This window comes from Typopeltis vanoorti, chromosome 23 (genome assembly GCF_054136105.1).
Source record: "Typopeltis vanoorti isolate ZY-2024b chromosome 23, IOZ_Tvanoo_1.0, whole genome shotgun sequence".
Lineage (NCBI taxonomy): Eukaryota > Metazoa > Arthropoda > Arachnida > Uropygi > Thelyphonidae > Typopeltis > Typopeltis vanoorti.
In genome coordinates this window covers 33,036,535-33,054,879 of record NC_143571.1, presented here as the reverse complement: position 1 = coordinate 33,054,879, position 18,345 = coordinate 33,036,535, and the positions used below count along the sequence as shown (strand labels likewise).

General features: G+C 37.7%; 1 protein-coding gene across 2 annotated transcripts in view; it reads right to left on the bottom strand.

Annotated features, from left to right (window-relative positions):
- The window catches only part of LOC150093755 (uncharacterized), a 96,647-nt gene extending 81,502 nt beyond the window's left edge, over positions 1-15,145 (bottom strand). For both annotated transcript variants that reach the window (XM_090413082.1, XM_090413083.1), the window contains exon 1: positions 14,343-15,145. In XM_090413082.1, coding sequence (XP_090269208.1) covers positions 14,343-14,991 — 649 coding nt within the window. In that variant the 5' untranslated portion in view covers positions 14,992-15,145. The remainder of the gene's footprint in view (positions 1-14,342) is intronic.
- Positions 15,146-18,345: the final 3,200 nt, after the last annotated feature.

Below are 18,345 nucleotides of genomic sequence, written 5' to 3'. Positions count from 1 at the left end.
TGCGCGTTCTGTGGCCGATCTGCCTGTATGCTGGGTGAAAAACGGTGTTTCATGGAGAATAATCCGTTACCTCCGTGCTTATACGTGCGCGCGCGCGCACACATACACACACTCTCTCTCTCTAACTCTTTTTCTTCCCCAAAACGAAACATTTTTTTAGCCATAACTCATTTTAAGGAATCAGAGCTAAGTTGGATTATGTTAAAAGACATTCGAAATAAAAGCAACTAAGATTCTGGCCATCTTGTTTGCTTTTGCATAATGAAAAACCCGAGATTGTGGAAGAAAAAAGTCGATCTCGCTTTCAGCTGAAACCTTTTCAAATGAAGGTGAGACGGGCTAGCTAACATTCAGTTGAAAAGGCTCTTCGCTTCCTACATAGCATTTAACCGACTACATGCACCAAAGTTCCAGTAGTTGGTTAAATGGAACCTACTATGGCAGCTCCACGAGCTAAGCAGTCGTACCCATGACAGGTTGTAAATCTACAGGACAATTAACACCATAGTTAGACTAAGGGGCAACAGAGTGAGTATCTTGCTCTAGAAATTAAACACGATTTTTTTTTTTTTTTCTCATGCAATCGATGAAAATGCTTGCAACAAGCAAGGTGTCTTACACTGGAAGATGAAATCATCTACCACCTAAAGACGTACCTATTCACAATCACACAGGTAGACAGAGTGGATGTACAGAAGGAAGACAATAAGTAACAGATGGATTAAAGTACAAGTATACCACTACAAAAAAAAAGTTTGAGTAGAAAAAAAAAACATTCATCCTAACTGAAATAAGCGATCAGAGAAGAAACTTAATATTCAATTGCTATATGAATAAGGAGACTGGTAACTTACTCAGAATTACCGGAGTTGATCAAATGTCTTGAAGATGCCAAAGGCAACTTTCTCTTCCTCCAAACCTTCCATGCTTATTATAAAAAGGGAATGGGTTATTTCCATTTAGGAAAGACGTTATTAATGGAAAAAGGCTGAGTAACGTTAAAGCAACGGGTGTGCAACTGGACGATATAAACTCGTCAAAAGTTTCGTTTTTATTATGCCTGGGAAAACTTGCTAAAAAACTGATAATTATAAGGAGTAAGAATTTAAAGTGGAGTGAAGGATGAAGATATCTTCTTATCTTTTCAGTCTTATGGTTGGTGGGATAGCAACATGTTACTTTACTAGGGAATAACGATTATGGTCCAAGGTTGGCTTTCTTCGCATTGTATAAACTCCAAGCCATTCCTCAATGGAGAGATTAGTTTCTGCAAGCCTCCGTAGATTATTTTTCACTTACCTGGCATTCATTATTCCATCGGTTTTTTAAGCCTATAGGAACACGAGGGGCAGCTGATCAATATGTTCATATGTTGGTCATCACTTTGATAATGATCGACAAGCTCACAGTCTATTATAAATCCATTACAGCAACTCCTAATATTTCTCATTCATAATCTCCAAGTGTGTGTGTGTGTGTGTGTGTGTGTGTGTGTGTGTGTGTGTGTGTGTGTGTGTGTGTGTGTGTGTGTGTGTGTGTGCGTGTGCGTGTGTGTGTGTGTGTTTAAACAAAAACTTTTCTAATATCTCCAGTTCGTGCAGAAATATTATGCTAGAGATTGTGCAATTTTTGGTCTGTGTGGGACTGATTATAACCGGCTGTATTTATACATAAACACACACATATATAGCATAAATAACGATAAAATTATTCATACTTTTTAACGAAACAGAGCACAGTGTTTCTCAAAAATTCAGTCACGGTTTCTGACAGGAAACTCCTTTGCTAGCGTAACCTTTGACCCTGTGTATTGCTGTAACTCTGCTATCGCGTAGTATGACCTTTGCTGTTCTTCGCCAATAAACTATAAACGAACCAACTAAACCAACCTTTGCTAACATCATCCCAATATTGCTCTACTTATCAAAGATCTGATTATGAAAGGACCACGAAATTAAGCAACCTTCAAGAAAACAGTAACTAAAGGAAAATATATGATCCTCTTTGTCGGTGACTTTTGTTTCTGTGTAATACAGAAATAACTCATGGCAAAGGTGAATAGAGCAAATCCGTATGCAGACAGGCTTATCATCGCAAAAATAAGTTAGCTTTGTGTTTATTAAATATGAAAAGATAAGCCTCGACAATTATTATGATTATAGGAAAGATTTGACTTCTATTTGGGTTTATAGGTCAGATTTATTTCAAACTAAGTTATACCAACTAGTTTCGCCAACTATAGCTGTTGGCTTCGTCAAGGTGAAAGATATATAGATGTAAGACCACTTAAACGCTAAAACTGTTACATTAAAACTGTAAATGAACCGAATATAATTGCATTTTTACAAAAAAAAAAAAAAAAAAAAAAAAAAAACAGAAGAACGCGTACATCACACGCATAGAGCGTGTATGATCTCACTTGTTGTTATGTAGGAACGTTCTATAATTTGTAGCAAAATTTAATTATGGCAAGTTTAAAGATCTAATGAGGGTCTTCCAGATCTCAGGCACAATTAATCCTTGGTTTCTATTCAGGTTTTGTTTTGAACGAAAAACTGTTGTGGCTTCTTTTATCATCCGGGAGCGGAAATCCTCCTCTAAGTAGGGCATGGAGCTTTTGTCCCATTCTATAGTATGGTTGTCCTAGAGAAATGAAAGACTAACCTAGATTTGTCTTCTCTATTATTGTTTATGTCTCCTATGTGTTCCTTTTTCCTGATTTCTAAATTTCTAAAAGTCTGGCCAATATCATTCAAGCCGCACGAGCATAGGAGACGTAAACAATAATAGAGAAGACAAATCGGGGTTAGCCTTTTATTTCTCTAGGACAAACCATACTATAGAATGGGAGAAAAGCTCCATGCCCTACTTAGAGGAGGATTTCCGCTCCCGGATGATAAAAGAAGCCACAACGGTTATTCGTTCAAAACAAAACCTGAAATAGAAACCAAGGATTAATTCTGCCTGAGATCTGGAAGACCCTCATTAGATCTTTAAACTTGCCATAATTAAATTTTGCTACAAATTATAGAACCTTCCTACATAACAACACGTGAGATCATACACGCTCTATGCGTTCTTCTGTTTTTTGTAAAAATGCAATTATATTCGTTTCATTTACAGTTTTAGTGTAACAGTGTTTAGCGTTTAAGTGGTCTTACATCTATATCTTTTACCCTGACGAAGTCAACAGCTATAGTTGGCGAAACTAGTTGGTATAACTTAGTTTGAAATAAATCTGACCTATAAAACCCAAATAGAAGTCAATCTTCCTATAGTTCTTGTGGTCAAAAATAACCGTTTCATCATTAGGAATTATTATGATTGTTAGATATCAATGATTAGTAATCGTATCATGCATTTTACTATGATCACTTGTTATGAAAGTCCCACCTGTAACCGTTGTAAAACGTATGGTATATTAGCACCATGAGTGGATGAGTGAAATTTGACATTTTATGCTTTTACTTAATATTTCATGCAAGTGGCATTTTTGTCTTTTAATGTATGCTTTTAATCCCAATTCTTTTAATGTGTGTTTCTTTAAATGTATGCGTTTAATAATTTATATGTATGCTCTTATATTTTCTGTAGTTCGCACACGAAATAAATAAAATAAGCCCCATGGGTAAAGTAAGAGTGAGAAAAGAGAACAAACGTCAATTTATTTTTTCTTCAAGCCTTCAATAAGCAGGATAGTAGTTTCACATCAGGCAACTCGAATAATCTTCTACATTTTCTGTACTCATGAAGACGGCGGTCTTCTAAAGAAGATGTTCATATTTACGATGTTTCTTTTCCTTTTAAAAACGCAAGGAAAAATTTTAAGAGTCTCTCGAGTCAAATTGAGTTAGCCATTCTCATACGCAAAAAAGCAAAACGTTACTGTCTATAAGGAAAACTATAAAAAGCAAAATGTTTTTATAATCCCTGCTATCTGATAAGGTTACTGTGTAGGGGAAAGTTTATGAGCTAAGTGCTCTGCCCGAGTGGGTGCGAGTTATAGATCCTTGTTAGGAGCCAGGATGGCCTTAGGTCTCCTATATTTGAAGAAATCTGATTCATCATAGTTTGCTGCTTGTTGAACTAATTCATTTGGATGTGAAGACGATTTTGAGAAGAATTTTACTGAAGATTACAAAAAAGAGTAGATATAAGGGATGTTTGTGTCCTGATGAAGTTGAACATCTCTGATATACCATGGTGCATTTAAAATCATGCGAGGCATTTGTTTTGCACTCTCTGCAGTTTAAGGATATTTGTGCTTGAAGTGTGGCTCCAGGCGTGGGACGCATAAGTAATAATGGGACGAATCATCAACTGGTAGAGGAGTAATTTGATTTTGGTATCTAGTTTACTATTCCTGTTGATAAGAGGGTAGAGCTGTGCTATGACTTTTGGTGCCTTTGTACATGAGGCTGTTGTATGTGGGCTGAAGGTTAGTCTTCTGTCCAGCAGTACACCGAGATATTTGGCTTCTGCTTTCCAGGGAATTTTGATATTAAATAGGAAGATGTCTTCTTTAGGAGATATTGAATTTTTAGTGAAAAGCATGGCAGTGCTCTTTTGCTGGTTTACTTGCAATCTCCAATTGGAGAACCAGTGCTCTAATTTCAGCAGGTTTTCTTGCAGTTTCTTGGTGACAAGATGCGATTTAAGAGATCTGGCTAGTATTGCTGTGTCGTCAGCGTAGAGGGCAATGATAGATGACATTGGATTGTGCGGGATGTCCGCCATGTAAATCGTGAAAAGTATCGGTGCAAGGAGGGACCCATTGAGGCACTCCTGCCAAGATATGTCGTTGGATAGATAATGCGCCATTTAATTTGACTTGCATTCGTCTGCAACTAAGAAATGCCGGCTAAAATCAGCTTGTATAGTAGTCCAAAGTGCCATAGTTTGTCGAATGCCTTTTCTAAGTCAAGAAAAACTGCTCCGGTGTATTGATGCCAATTGTAACTTGTGGTGAACTCAATCAGTCTATGAATTTGTTGAGTAGTGCTGTGAAACTGGCGAAAGCAAAACTGTTCTATAGGAAGGATATTTAACTTGTTTACAGAGACTTGAATTCTGAAAAGGATAACTTTTTCTACAATTTTGCTCAAATTAGAAATCAGATTGATCGGACGATAACTATGAGGCAGCCGTCGATCCTTACCAGACTTGTAAATAGGACCATGTCTGCCAACTTCCATGCAGAGGAAAAGTATTTGAATCTGAACATGGCATTTATTATTGTTATAAGATGTACAATGGCCTTTCGGGGTAGAAGTTTAATAACTTTATTAGGAATGCCGTCAGGCCCAAGAGCTTTTTTATTCTTTACATTCTGTATAATGTCATAAATTTCAGCTGGAGAAGTAGGTGTAAGTTGTCTGGTACAGGTATCAGACAGTTTTAGCACGTACCTGACGTGGGTGTATGATTGAAGTTTAGGTCACCATATGAAGGGCTACATTGCTTTTCTAAATTTTTAACTACAGTTTCGACTTTTTCAGCATCTGAGTAAACAATGCCTAGATCAGATTTGAGAGGGGGGGGAAGAGATTTATTTTTGTTTTTGATATTTCTCAGCATTTTAGCCTCCATTATCACCCGGTGATAATGGAGCCTATTTGTCCTCCCATAATTTATTTCTGTGGGCTTTAAGTACATCTCTCACTGCACTATTCGGTTTGTTGAGAAATGTTTTGTCTTGGGGTGCCCTGATGTTATGGTATCTCTTTCTTGCCTTATTTTTTTCCCTGATTAAGTTCATGATATCTTCTGGTAGTCATTTAGGCTTAGAAGCAGTTGAATTTCAGGTGATAGATGATAAGGCTGTATTGATTTTATGAGTAAGTTTATTGACTGCAGATTCGACTTCTTCCTTGGGGTTAATATGAGGAACAGGGCCAATGCATCTGGGAGCATTTTGATAATTTTTCCCAAGGTATGAAGGTCTGACCACAACCCTATTCTGCTCCAACTGATTATCCAGTTGGAGCAGAATAGGGTTGTGGTCAGAAAATAATTCGTTCAGTGATCTCAGGTTGTACTGTAATTTAACATTCTGGAGGACAACTATATCCAAGACGTCGGAGGAGCCAATCGGACTGTGATGAGTTGGTAGCCAGCCACAGCTACGCAATTGGAATTTGAGTAGTTAAACAGGATGTGGCCATTCTTGTTGATAGATTTACTACTCCAGGCAGGATGTTTTGCATTAATGTCTCCTTCGATAATGACCGGTCCGTTAACTCCGAGGATGGCTTCCAGATCTCAGGTCAGCAATTTTGATGGTGGGTTGTAGGATGCATAGATTTTTAGGTTTCCGACTGAGTTTGCGATGACATTAATACATGTGATTTCGAGATTAGTGGTTGTAGGGTTGCTACAGAATGATGGTTGATGTAGTTTTTGATGAGGATAGCTGTACCACCACCACCTCTATATTCAAGTCTGTCATTTCTGTAAAGCTGGTACCCTCTGATTTTGGGGTTGTCAGCAGGCCTCGGGTACGTTTCATGAATTAATAATATATTCGGATTATATCTATCACTGAATTCTTGGATTTCTAGTATTTTGTTTTTGAGACCGTTTGCGTCCCAAGCAATAATCTTTAGAGAATGTAGGGTGAGCTTTTTCTTATACATCAAAGAGTGCAGAAAAAATGAGATGGGTTTGCTGTAAAAATCTTTTTTGTAGTATTTAGTGATGGATGGGAGTTACTGAAATCCTGTAGCATATTTGCAAGGGAAGAGGTGATGACGGCTGTTATATTTGAATGTGGATTAGGCAGATTCTGGTCATGGATTGTCTTTTTGGAGCGGGCCACATCGGCATATGTCCTTGTTTGATTTTGAAGGTTCATCTTCTTGGGGGGGGGGACTCAGTTAATGGTGGGTGAGCGCCTGTCATCCTCTTCGAACTAGTGGGGGACTGATGAGCTTCTGGAGTTCTCGTTTTAGATAACGAGATAGATTGACTGGTTTGGCTCAGTCTGTCTGTTTTTGGGGTAGTAAATGTACCCTCAATAGCTAGCAGGGTGAGGGCCGCCACAATTAGCGCACTTAGCCATTTAAGCTTAAACGTTTTTTGAAGTTTGTTTATGAAGATAAGTGTCAGCTCTTCATTGAGCGAATCTGTGATGGCATCTATATCGGGCACGTTCATATTGATTGATTTGCGTATAAACGCAAATAAAATCCTGCAAGTGTAGGGACCTGCCAGCAAACATTCTGTAGACCGATGTGGTCTACTAGCAAAGTTTGAGAGAAAGAATTGATGAGTGTTGTGGGAAGATACCGTGAAGTTGGTTGGCTCAGCTCGAATTACCTACCTACCTAATAACCATACATCCACCATTGGTCCTCGTTGCGGGTGGGACCTATGCACGTTTCGTGCAGAGGGGGAGATAGTAGGAATTCGGGCAGGGTTAGAACCAGTGCAATGCAAGATTCACGGAATGCCTCCGTAAGTGGTGAAGTACAGCCAAAAAAAGCGCAGTGTCTAGCAGTAGAAAATAAACACGTCGGTCACGTAATCAAAAAACCATAAACTCCATAATCAATCCCATTCTCATACGCGCAGAACAGAACGCAGAACATTACTGGTTTGATGAGTGAAGCATATATGCTTTTCATATTCCCGTTTATCTGAGAGGGAAGTTCTTTGAGTGAAGAGTTATTGAGCTTTAAGCTCGCCCTGGAAGGGCAGTGAGATTAGCTGTGTTCAGCTGAGCATAGAATTAACTTGGGTCTTTTGTATTTGTAGAATTCTGCTTCACTGAAGTCTGAAGCTTGCTTAATCAGCGGGTTTGGATTACTCGTCTTTGTGAAGAACTTTTCTGCTGGATGATGAAGGAAGGATGTGATATAGGGAATGTTGACTGCTCCATGAATCTGGGAGTTTGTAATGAACCATGGGGCGTCCAGAATTATTCTCAGGCATTCATTCTGTATCCTCTGCAGTTTTTGAATGTTTGTATCCGAGGTACGGCTCCATACAGGAGATGCGTAAGTGATGACTGGGCATATTACCATCCTGTATATGAGTAGTTTGTTCCGAATATCCAGTTTGCTTCTTCTGTTGATCATTGGGTAGAGTTGCGCGGTTACTTTGGATGTCTTCGAGCTTATGTGTTTTATATGACTGATGAATTGGTTTTTTTTTTGTCAAGCATCACGCCGAGATATTTGACTTCAGTCTGCCATGCAATCTTGACTCCTAGCAGGTGCATGTCCTCCTTGGTCTGGACCTTCTTTTTGGAGAACAGTATGGCTGAACTCTTTTGGGGGTTTACTTGGATCCTCCAGTTCATCAGCCACTTCTCCAATGTATGAATACCGCTTTAGTCTTCTGATTGCTAATAAAGCAGTATCACCTGCATATAATGCTGTGATTGTTGAATTTGGGTTTTGAGAGATATCAGCTACGCAGATTGAAAATAGCAGGGGGCCAGACGTGAGCCCTGTGGCACACCTGCTAGGATCTTGCATCTGGTTGATACAATTTCATTTATTTTGACCTGCATGTATCTGTCTTTGAGGTATGTGTCAATTATTTTTATTAAATTGATTGGTATATTGAATATGATGAGTTTGTAGAGAAGACCCTGATGCCACACCTTATCAAAAGCCTTCGCAGCATCTATAAAGACCGCAGCGTGGAGATTCCAGTTGAAACCTTTTGTGATATATTCGACTAGTCCGTGTATTTGTTGTACAGTGCTATGGTTTTTTCCTGAATCCGAACTGCTCGTTTGGAATAATACCTAATTTTTTAGTTGCTGATTGAAGCCTTGTAAGGACGACTCTTTCCGCAATCTTTCCAAGGCTGGATAGAAGACTGATAGGTCTGTAGCTTTCGGGGAGTTGAGAGTTCTTTCCAATCTTTTTGATTGGCGTGATATCCGCCGTCTTCCAAGTTATGGGAAAGTGCTTGAATCTGAGGATGGCATTGATTATGTTGACTAGATGCGCAATGGCTTTTCTAGGGAGTAGTTTGATTATTCTGGACCTGGAGCCTTGTTGTTGTTCAGATGGGTTATGATATTTTTAACTTCTGCTGGAGTTAAAAATATCATAACGTGATATGTTCTGAGTTATCCTTTTGTTGTCTTAAGACCTGCTTGACTCGGTGGCGAATCTTGTAGATAAGATTGATGTTCAGATTTTCATAGGAAGGGTTACATTGAGTTTCCAAGCTGTCAATTAGAGCTTCGGTTTTTTTCTCTATCTGTGTGAGCAATTCCTTTCCTGGTCTGTATTGGGGGTATAGGTTGGCTTTTAGTGCAGAAGGTTCTCAAGAATTTCAAGATGGAGTTGTCTCTGTGTTTAGATTAGTCAGTTTGGTTTCCCAATCTTGGTTTTGATGATTTTGCAGAGCTTCACATACTTGTCTATTTAAATTATTCAGAGTTATTTTATCTTGTGGGGCTCTTGTATTATGGTACCTCTTTCTGCTTTGTTTTTTTAATTTGATTAGATCCATGATTTCCTCAGGGATCCGACCACTAGGGTGAAAGACTGTAGTCCGGGTAATTGATGCGGCTGGTAAGGTTGTTTACTGCTATGCCTATTTCCTCTTTATTGTGGATAATAGGTACTGGGCCGATGTGATCTGAGAGCGTTCTGGAGAGCTTGTCCCAAGATATAAAGGAGTGCGGAGAAGAGAATTGTTCTTGTGTACCGAGTTGAAGCAGAATGGGGTTGTGATCAGAAGATAACTCGTTTCATGTTTCCAGTTGATATTGGTATCCGATGTTTCTGAGAATGGAGATGTCGAGTACATCTGAGCTTCCAGCTTGGCTGTGATGGGCGGGCTCTGTCGGTTCGGCTATAACAATAGAGTTTCGCGTTGAGTAATGGTTTAGAATACCTTTGTCATTGATTGTGGAGCTGTACCAAGCTGTATGCTTGGCATTAAAGTCTCCAGCCATGATGATGGAGTCTGTGGAGCCAAGAATGGAGTCCAAGTCAGATACCAGTAATGGAATGCTGAGTGGATTGTATACAGCATAGATTTTGATACTGCCAGCATTGTTTGTATGAACTTCAATACCCATTATCTCTAGGTTCTCGGTTTGCGGATTAGTCAGGATGTTGTGGCTTAGGTAGTTTTTAATGTATACGGCTCTACCTCCTCCACTGGTGGTGAGTCTGTCTGGTTTGTACAATATGTAGCTCCGTAATTTAGGATTATTAGCTGACCTAAGATGTGTTTCATTTACTAAGATTATATCAGGATAGTATGTTAGTGAACTCTTGCAGTTCCAGGATTTTGTTGCTCAGTCCATTTGCATTCCACGTAGTTATGATAAGGGAGTTAGGCTTATATTTCCTTTTATTCATGATTGGGGCTGTCAGAATTGAATGGGTACCTTGCAGGAATTTCTTCGTGGAGGATGGCGTAGGATTTGTTTTGCTGAATTCCTGAAGCATGGTTGCTAGTGAGTTCATTGCAGGAAGTATCCTTGACTCGTGCAGCCTCGGCATATGTTTTGATCCTGGTTTTAGGTTGTTTTCATTCCTGAGTTGTCAAAGTGGAGATTGTTTGGATTGGATGGCGATCTGCACGGTTGCCCGGAGTGTCACTGCTGGATGTGGTGGATGGGCGGCTTTTGCTGATCTGCGGTTCTTTGGGTGTGTTATGCACCCTTTATAGTTGGCAGGATGGGGACCTCCGCAGTTTGCGCACTTAGCCGGCATAGATCTTGGTTTGGTGCATGTGATGGTCTGGTAGCCTTCACCGCATTTTAAGCACCCGAAGTTGGCCCGGCAAAGTTTTTGGGCATGCCCAAACCGCTGACATCTGTGGCACTGTCCTGCTGACGCTCTCTTTCTTAGAGGTTCCATAGTAATTCTGAGGCCACAAATAGCAGTCAGTTCATATATCTTCTTCTGAATGTTATCAATCTCTACAAGTACTAAAGGCATTGGCCTTTTGTCAGACATGAGCATCCTGCTAACTTTGATTGGGGTCAGGCTCTGGTTGCTTAGATCAGCGGAGATTTCTTCGGGGGTGATTCCTTCTGTGACACCACGTATCACCACCTTTAGGGTTTTTTCTCTTGGTAAAGTAGGGAAGATTTTTGTTGTCCATTAGCCTTGTCATCTGCCTGTTGTCAGTGACAGTAGCTGGCTGGATTTTGACTCCCTCATCCGAGTTTTTTTGCCCAGGACTATGTGATGTTGTGCTCACTGAGGGCTGATGTGACAGAAGTCCATTTCTCCTTAGCCCATAATTTGACTGGGGGACCTTCTCCGAATTTTTCTGGACGTCCTGTGTGGGCGAGTCCTCCTCCACAAGATCTGTTGTTCTTTGCCGTTTGTTTGAATGCTCCCCTTGCGAGTTGTTATGGCATGGGGTTTCAGGTGGCTGAACAGTAATAAAGTCCCCTTGAGATTTCTCATCCTCTCTTTCTGGATCGTTTGTTTGGGCGTACAGGTTTAAATAACCCGGACAGTCGTCTCAAACTTTGTCATGATTAACTTTAACACCTGGTTTAGAGCCCAGATCTGTTCCTTGATGCCCTCCATGCCAATGGGGGAGTCTCCTGGAGTTATTTGAGGACTAATGTGATAATTATGTATATTTTATTACATTATACATTATTAACATACGGTATTTGCGACCATCATAATAAAAACTGAAGTATACTGAACTTCCAACAGCATTCTCTTGAGAGGAGTTAATTACCGTGTGTCTTCGTAATTAATGAGAGAGAGTGTTTCCGATTTGAATTCAGATTCTATGGCACTGGTTTGCAATGATTTGGTAGTTATTCAGAATACTTTTATTGAGTAGTAACTAAGTTTTACACGTTTTTGACGCTATGGCGCTGTCAATTTAGGATACCAAAGTAAACACAAATTTACATGACATTTAGTACAATATAAATTTTGAAATTGCAATTAAGATGTGAATGAAAATATCCCTCATACAAAATATCATCAGAATCCATCATTACTTTAAAAGACTTTGATACTAGTTTGGACAGACTACTTATGTTATCTTAACCGTCACGCACTAAGATATTTTAGTAATGGGTGCAACCCTAAATTCTTTCATTAAAATTCTTTGTTTTTCTAAAAACATTTATAATAACGTGTAAAAAAAAAATACACCTTTGTATCGCAAATCAATAAAATTAAGTGGCAGCACACCACTAAAGAAAATAAATGACTTATTTAGATAAAGAACAGAGCATTATATGGTTGCTGTGGGGGTTTTACCCCGTGTGGTGGCCAAGATAAGAATAGCCCCATTATAGCCCATGCATGTCGTACGAGGCGACTAAAATTGGTACCCAGGGAGGGTAATGGATGGCAATGCTGAGCCCATGAAGTTTTAACTGAGGCTCGACTATTGCTGTTGCCGTCCTGCCGTGATCAGAGCTTATAGCACTATATTACCTCATCCATACATTTCCAGAACTCTACAGGTGATCAAGAAGGATACACATATTATCAGATACCTAGTAAAGGGAACAAATGAAGACCACACCACAATGGACAGTGATTGAAAGGCGATGCCATGAAGCAGACACGCCTCGGTGACAGTATAACATCACAAATCAAACTATATTATCAAATATAAATATGGCTTTTATTTTATTATTGTATATCGATGTTTGTAGTTTATAGATGTCAAACTGTAGTTATTGCAAAATTATATAAACAAAGCAAATAACAAACAAAGAAAGAAAATGATTATTTGTATGATATATTTTTAAAAGTTTGGAAGATATTCTTTGGCTCTACCATCGTGCAATCAAAAGTCTTGTTCCGAATACAAGACTATGTGTTTACCTTATACAGAAACGCTATACTGTATTCAATAGCTTTCGAAGTCTTCTGCTATATCGGACATAAAAGGAAGCAAAAGTGCATGAACTCTAGATACCCTTACAATAAACTTACAATGTTTCCATCGTCTATATATGATTCTCTATAACTAATATTTAAATTATTAAATAGTAATGACATTATTTAATATGTAAATAATATAAATATATAGATAATATGTAATTAGGCATAAATTATCTCATGCTTCCAATGTTTGTATAATATTAAATAGTTCAAAGCATAAAACAGTGTAATGCTTATATATACAGTTCGGTTTTGTTAGATTCAAAACTGTTGCAATTCCAGGGCTTAAAAAATAGTTTGTAATGTGAAATATAATAAACGCACTTGAGAAATAACACTTTTCCAATCACTTTGCTATATCGTGTTTCCAACGAATCGATGAGTGTTCCGATTTTGCATTAAAAAGATTTGAAAGCCACTCAAGAGGGTTGTCGATCTTCTCCGGAAAGAATTTTATTTTTATTATTTTTTTTATATTTTAAAAACTATATACAATATATTAGTAACATGTTTTTATTTTTGAAAGCAGTTTTTTTTTTTTTTTTTAATTACAAAGAACATTAGATCAGATGTCTACATTTATAATTCCATTTACCCCTCCCCCTTCCATTTATCACTCGTTTGACGAGTTTTTAAGACGTGGAATTTTATTGTGCAATTTCTGTAGCCCAATTTAGCAACACTCTCTCGTCCAGGAAACGGATTCGACTCTTTTTCCCTATCCTAAATTTAACTTTCAAATATCGTTTTATTCGGATTATTACCAGAGATCAAAGTGTCTAGATTTTTTACCATCCCTCAAGAGGATTAGTGAATATAACCATTAACTTATTCAATCCTATAATTTTACACTCTTTCATAACAGCCCTTGTTTATCATGTTTATGCTTCCTGCTGTGTAAATTTCCGTCGCGTTGTTACCTTAGCAACAACCATATTAGTTTTTGCTTATATTTTTATATATAAAACTTTTCTTTATGGTCTTATCGTTCCATTTTAAAGAATTTAATTCAGTCTTTCGTAATCTAAATTAATTTTATTTATTAAAAACTTAATCGCATTTGAGCAGAATGTAAAAACACTTCATTGTACTGTGGTTAACTAATCATTCTCAAGTGACATTCTCGAGGCTGCCAACCAAAAACGCGTATATATATATATATATATATATATATATATATATATATATATATATATATATATATATATAGTAATATCTACTGAACATCTGGGATATACTGTATACTCTTCAAAAGGGTGTGCGACAATTAAACAAGCAAACTGATTATAATAAGAAAAGACATTATTACACATTTTAATAACTCATTTCAACTTTTAAAACATGCCATTTCTCGGCAAAATATATATATAACAGTTTTCTCTGGTTCGCACAAAGTAAACAAGTGAAAACAAAAATTCCAGACATCAAACATGTGCGCAAGAACTCACAATTAAAACGAGCAAACAAAGAAAAATAAAACTGTCTTACCATCGTTAATATCGGTCTGTCGATACGGAGTATTGCTTGTTAAGTAGAATCCAAACCGATTAAGTTCGGTCATCAACTCTTCCAGGTTTTGACAACTTCTCAAAGACTCCATAAGCTTCACGTCCTGTATTTCATCCTGTGATTGGCTGTCATTGCCTGTCTGGCGTCTCGTCGGAATGTCGGAAGGGGAACTGCAGAGGAAAGCGTTCATCATTCCTGACCTGTATGTGAACGGCTCCTGTATCGTGTTGTCAGGGTTACCTCTTAGCCTTTCTCTTCGTTTCCGTTGTCTCTCCGCTTCGCTTAAAAGTCTGCGAAGTTTTGACTTGGCCTTTTTCAACTCATCTTCCAAGCCCTTCATTTGGAGCACCTTTCCTGTGTCAAGCTTGCCGTTATTTCGTAACTGGTTAAGATGATCAAGATGTGACTCTAAAGTCTTAATTTTAGCTCGCGTCGCCTCTTGAACTGGAGTAGGTGATGACTTGACACACGGAGTTATGGACAGAGACATATGTCCATCTGCATCCTCATATTTGGACACCGAACCGCATCCTGCAGTGAAGTCCAGCTGTTCGTAGAATGGGAGCGAATCCGGCATTTCGACCTTAATTTTTTTGGCTAATGGAGCACCGAGACTGGAACAATGCATAACTGTTATTAGCTGATCACCTCTGTTATGGACAATGTGATCATAAACCCACTTTTATCCTTCATAAGCACTTTAAATCCCACGAAACACATGAAAACCGTAACACGCAGATTGCCCTCATTCCCAATTTATAAGGGAAACATAATTTTCCAGACAAAAGACAACTCCATCGAACACAAACAACCCAACATCGTAAGCGTAGCATTGCGCGCCTGGCTGGCTAATGTACGGACAACATACGCGATACTCACAAGGGGGTGACAGATTGTCTTTTTATTATTTACCGAATGAAATCACGTCTGAATGTTATCATATGTGTGTATCTGTGACCTTGCACAAGAATACTCAGCTCGATCAGAGCTGTTCTTAGTTAAAATTTCATTAATTTATGAAGAGGACACAATAAATCAAATAAAAGTTCTCGTAGCTCCCTCGCTTAAGAATGGACCAGTCCGGTGAAGCTCACCGAGGTTGCGTACGCAGCCCGTAGCCACTGCAGACACTCATGTACATGTACTGCTTGTTTGGGAAGGCATCGAAAGAGCGCAACGAATCGTGACAATTGCATACCGATCCGGGGTACACTTTAGACAGTTTTCTTTCTCACTGTTTCACACTCACTTAGTTTTTAGACCAAGTTTTGACTTTGTTTTTTCTGCTTTAAAAAAATGTGGTTTTAATATGACGTCGTGCAATTTTAAAATTCCAAACTCATCGAATATCGAACAAATATAATTACACATATCAATAATAAACACTTTTTTTTACTCCAATGCATATCACTAGAAACATCCGGGACATTTTGAACGTGATTCTCTTTGTTCGTTTGCATTACTTTACGCTGCTATCAAGGACGTTCTTAGTATTACTTGCTCTGTGAGTAATAAATACTAACACGTCTTGCTTACATTAACCACACACATACATATATGCATATTCTTAAGAGTTTCACAATACCGTTACACCCTCATTGAAACAACAAACGCAACTCACCTGCTAATATGGCAAAGAAAAAATAACAATAATGCAGACGACTATCTATATATTTTTATGAAATTTAATTTACACATAGTCCACAGATCGCGCTGTACTACAGTACTTAAATTAATAATATAATAAAATAAAAGCTTGGCTGTCACAAATTATTACAGATAAATAAAAAAAATGTGCTAGTAGTAGAAATCTCATCCCTTTCAGTCTATAAATTTCTCTTGATGTTTGAATATATTGCTAACGACTACTCGTATATGTTTAACAAATTAAACAAACATGGCACGAATGAGAGACCAATGTTACTTTCAGATATATGTTAAAAGCTCCATGTTTAGCATTATAAAAGTACATGTCATTGTCCTGTTTTAGAATAGATCATCAAGTAATGTGTTCAATGCGCATGACAGGAAAGAAGATAACTGAGGAATACTATTTTTGAAAACAAATAACATATCCTAATTCTATTTAAAGCTAGATGAATGCATGTTCTACTGAATAAATTATTGTTAAGATAAAACTGTTAGTAATATGCAATAAAACCATAATAATTTTGGTCCTTAAGGAGTTAAATGGCCCACTGTTTGTAAAAATATTTGTAAGAACCACTCTTAAAAGACTTCAGGTCGGATTTCACTATTCAGTGAAAGGATAACGTATCCATATTCCTTAAATAATCAAGACAACGTTTATCAAGAAATCGAAGTCTATGAACGGGATACCGTTATGATGCATACGGTCTCTGTCAGGGCATTGGTATTCACCTACTTCAATCTCGAAATTCAATCTCGAAGAGTATTGTACTTTTCTCTTTATGTGTAGCGGAGTAGAGTGGAATGCCCTCCCTTTGGGAATGTATCTAAATTAGCACAGTATCAATCAAATCATGGCAAAGAGAAAACAAGCCACGGATTTTTATCACGACTTTCAGAAACTTAGATGAACATGCTCGTAACTTCGTTATTATCATTATTTTCCTTTAAGTATTATAATTAGTTTTAATTTCATTAGTTTTCTTTTGCTTAAATCATTAGTTTTCTCTTTAGATTTTTCTTTTACATTTTACATTCTTAAAAAAATGTACAGTTTAGATGAAAATGTTCAAATATTTACATTATTTCTACTTAAAACAGGTTCATGTACAGTAGTGAACAAATTAATCCGAACACTCACATTTTAAAGAAAAATTTGAATTTTACAAGTAAATAAGTATACAAAAATTAAACTCCAACATTACCTAATAATTTATACGTGCTCCTCTGTTCCTAATAAGTCCATTAATTCGCTTAGGCATGGACTCTACCAACGCAGAACATATTTTTTTATTTCTGCATCTCGAAACTATACTTCTGTAATGGATTGTATTAAGTTATCCTTTGTATCACAATTGAATTTCCCAAGTCTCATTTTCACTATGGCCCACAAATTTTCTATTGGGTTAATGTCAGGAGAGTTACCTTGCCACTGAAGCAATTGGATGTTGTGATTTTTGAGGAACTCTTTCACTTTTTTTTAAGTGTGGCATGGAGCAAGATTCTGCTGTAAGATGAGTTCTTTGTCTCAGAATCTGAGGGACCACTCTTTTCTTCAATTTCTTCAATATTTTTTATATATTGGTCACTTTTCATCATACTGTTAACAGACACAAATGATTCTGAACGTCATGTTTAAAACAACCCCAGAACATCTTTTTTGCTGGCTGTTTAGGAGCTTGTTGACAGTAGGAGCTTCTCAGCTGCTGATTTACGAACATAGGGCACTCGCTCTCCTTGGACTTTCTTCCACTTCTCAACAGTGAAATCTTTGTATACGTTTGCCTACTGGAGCCTCTTTTTCTGAATAGCCTTCGTCAACAGTTGTTTCTTTTTTGGTCTGTTGGTGGTCTTTGTTGGAATCTCCCTGATTCCAACAATTTTCGAAAGACTGTCATGTTAGAAACGTTAATCCCAGTAGCTGCCAAGTCTCTATTCAAGTCTATAGCAGACAATTTTGTTTCATTTTGCGTTTCCTAACGAGTAAGTGTAGTTTTCGTTTTTCGCTTACATTTCCTCCCTAAATCTCTTTAAAATCGCATTAACATATCCAAACCAACACCGCACTCAATGGCAATTTGTCTTTGAATCAGAGGTGAACTGAGAAAGAGTTCATATTTTCGAACTTGGAGATGTATCCATTTTATAGCTACACAAAATGAATAAAATACTACGAATGTCAACTCTTGTTTATACTATTAAAAACGCACAACAATATTAACAAACAACGTAGGGATAGCTGAAACATGCAGCACTCAACCAAAAATAGTGAACTAAAACCAAAATCAAAATCCTGGCGAAATTTCGGCTTCTTCGGATTAATTTCTTTGCT